Source organism: Leishmania mexicana, chromosome 30 (genome assembly GCF_000234665.1).
Source record: "Leishmania mexicana MHOM/GT/2001/U1103 complete genome, chromosome 30".
NCBI lineage: Eukaryota > Euglenozoa > Kinetoplastea > Trypanosomatida > Trypanosomatidae > Leishmania > Leishmania mexicana.
In genome coordinates, this window is record NC_018334.1 from 877,502 (window position 1) to 880,081 (window position 2,580).

At 58.0% G+C, this 2,580-nt stretch overlaps 1 protein-coding gene across 1 annotated transcript; it reads right to left on the reverse strand.

Moving 5' to 3' along the window:
- Positions 1 to 762: 762 nt before the first annotated feature.
- LMXM_30_1860 (hypothetical protein, unknown function) lies at positions 763 to 1,566 on the reverse strand (the record flags this gene model as incomplete). Its single annotated transcript, XM_003877655.1, has 1 exon — positions 763 to 1,566. The coding sequence occupies one exon, from the start codon at positions 1,564 to 1,566 to the stop codon at positions 763 to 765; it is 804 nt and encodes a 267-aa protein (XP_003877704.1).
- Positions 1,567 to 2,580: the final 1,014 nt, after the last annotated feature.

Here is a 2,580-nt window from a genome sequence, read left to right on the forward strand (position 1 = left end):
TGCCAGGGCAGAGAACACAGAGGGGGCCCAACCTCCAGTGGCCTCCCTACTCCCCCTGACCTGAGTGCGGGGTAAGGGGAGAACTTCGGACGGTGTACATCATCAAGAGGTAGTCGACAGAGGAGGGCTGCGGAGCACAGGGGTACGGCTTTGATGTACGCGGAAGTGGGCGCTTTTTCAGAAAGAGGTGCGGGGTGGGGAGGCAGAGTGGATGAGCGCACAGCGGTACAAAGACGGAGAGGACGCGAGGAATGCAGGTTGGGACTGAGAAGACACAGGTGAAAGGCAGCAGCGGACAAAAGCAAGATGTAGAGAAAGACTATGGCGGCATGGCGGCAAGGAAGGACGCGGCCGTTGCAGGGGGAGTGGGGGGTGAAAGATGCTGAGGGTGGGGGAGGGGAAGAAGCAGACAGTGCATTGTGCACGGCATAATACACAGAAAGGTGAGAAGATAAAACCGAGGCAAGTGGGAGGGGAAGGGGGAGGGCGGGCGCGAAACGGTATCCGGCTTTCGCCACGGTCGCCGATACGCACACCATCTCGCTCGCACGCGCATAAATGGCGCACCCGAACAACGTGCACGGACAAGCACTGCGCCGCTGCGCATGCAATCAGCCAAAAAACGAGTGCAAACAACACGCACACACACACGTGCAGAAGAGCACAGGAATGTAAAAAAAAACGCCGGCACAACAGGCTGCGCTGCACGCGTTCTCTGGTACAGCTGCTCACAGTGCAGCCACCACAACACCACTGCCGCCATTACTTGCCTGATGGTGGATTCTCGGAATCATCGCGGAAGGTGACTACGTCGTCGCTCTCGTCCTCTTCGCTGCTATCCTTGTGCTGGGGCTCCTCGACAGGGCGACTGTAGTACATCGCCGACCCGTAATCAAGCCGCTTCAATGCCTCCTCTCCGCCTAAGAGCTGCTGCTCCCCCTCGCCTGCTTCCACAATATGGCCCGCGCATGGCTGCGCCTCCACGGAGCTTGATGGCAATGAAAATGGATTAAAGACGTGCGGATCGGCGTCCAAGGTGCGCATGCGGATTTCCCTGTCCCGTCCTCTCGAGTGCACGTGATACGCGACGGACACCGAAGAACCTTGAGGAATGACAGCTGGGGAGGCTTGCGCCAGTCGCCGCAGCGACGCCACCTCCTCAGTCGATTCATGTTGCGTCGGTGATGCTGCAGAGTAGTGCATCGGAATGCCTTCAATGACATGAATCATGGGCGGGCTTCCAGCACTACTGCCGTTGTCACCACGGCCACCGTTTTCGTGAGTGAGAATCCTCCGCCCATCCGTTGTGCGCTTCGAGTACACTTCAAAGTAGTAGTAGATGACCAACACCACAGTGAAGGCAAAGAAGGCACTGGCGCTCAATGAAACAATACTTCCAGCCAGGTTACTTATACGGCTGGTATCTGGCGACACTGTTGCTGATCCACTTTGATTCGCTGCTGAGGACACATTGCTGCTGGGAGTGGTGGCAAGCTCTGCCAGGAACGCTCGAGCAGACGTTGTTTTCCGTGTGTAGTAATGGAAGACATGCTGGAAGAATGCCATGTTTTCTTAGATGAGCCGCTGCAGCGGGCGTGGGTGAGAGAGAGGCGTTTTCGCACAAGCAAAGGTGACGGGGACTATCGGCGTCGACTTCCCATGGAGCCCCGCTCCTCCTTTTCCATCTATATGACGCAGAGGGAAAGAGAGCCGCCAAGCCCAAAGCGAACGGAGGGACCGGTACGATCGCGGCCACAGCACACTGGAGCCGCCCTCGAAGCGCGAGGGTGTTGGCTGTGAGCTTCGATCCCTCTAACCTTTGGACTGGATGGCTTTTTATGCGTAGACGTACACGAAGAGGTTTTCCAGAGCTGTGCTTCAGCTGCGATGCCCAGACGCACAGATGGAGAGCGAGAGCGAGAGGCCACTCGTCACGGCCTGTGCTGCGGAGAGGCCCTGGTAGGACAACACAAGATCGGTAAGATGTATAGATAAGGAGAGAAAGAGAGGAAAGCGACGAGGAGAAAAGGAGAGCGGATTCGCTTTATGGTTCAGCAAGCGCCACTGTGCATGCTCGTCGAGATCCGTGAGCGTGGCCGTGCGGGTGGGAATAGGGACATCTGAGACAGGTAGAGCGCCGCCCAGCATCCCGTCGGTGAGCAGGGACTGACACACGCGTCTCTCTCTCTCGCTCCGTGTGTTGCTCAAGGCGTAGCACAAGGCTGTCTCCCGCTGGACCAATACGTATCGGTCCCCCTCTTTTTCTATTTGCACGGAAGCACCTTTTGGGCCGTCAGCGTTCGTCGTTTCACTGTGGCACCCACAAAAACACGAAGTTCTCCTCGCTGCCTCACAAGGAACAGCGCCAAGGACGGCTGATCAGCCGTCCGGCCAGCCACCGCATTGCAGAGGAGCGGACGAGGCCAACATCCACATGGGAGGCAGCGGAACGATGAAGACGTGTGCGTGTGTGTGTGTGTGGAGGGGGGCGGTCAGTTGAGGTGTATAGACACCTTGCGGATGCCTCTCCGGCTCGCGAGGCAGACCTCGTGAGCGCGCGCTCATATGCGTGGGCACATG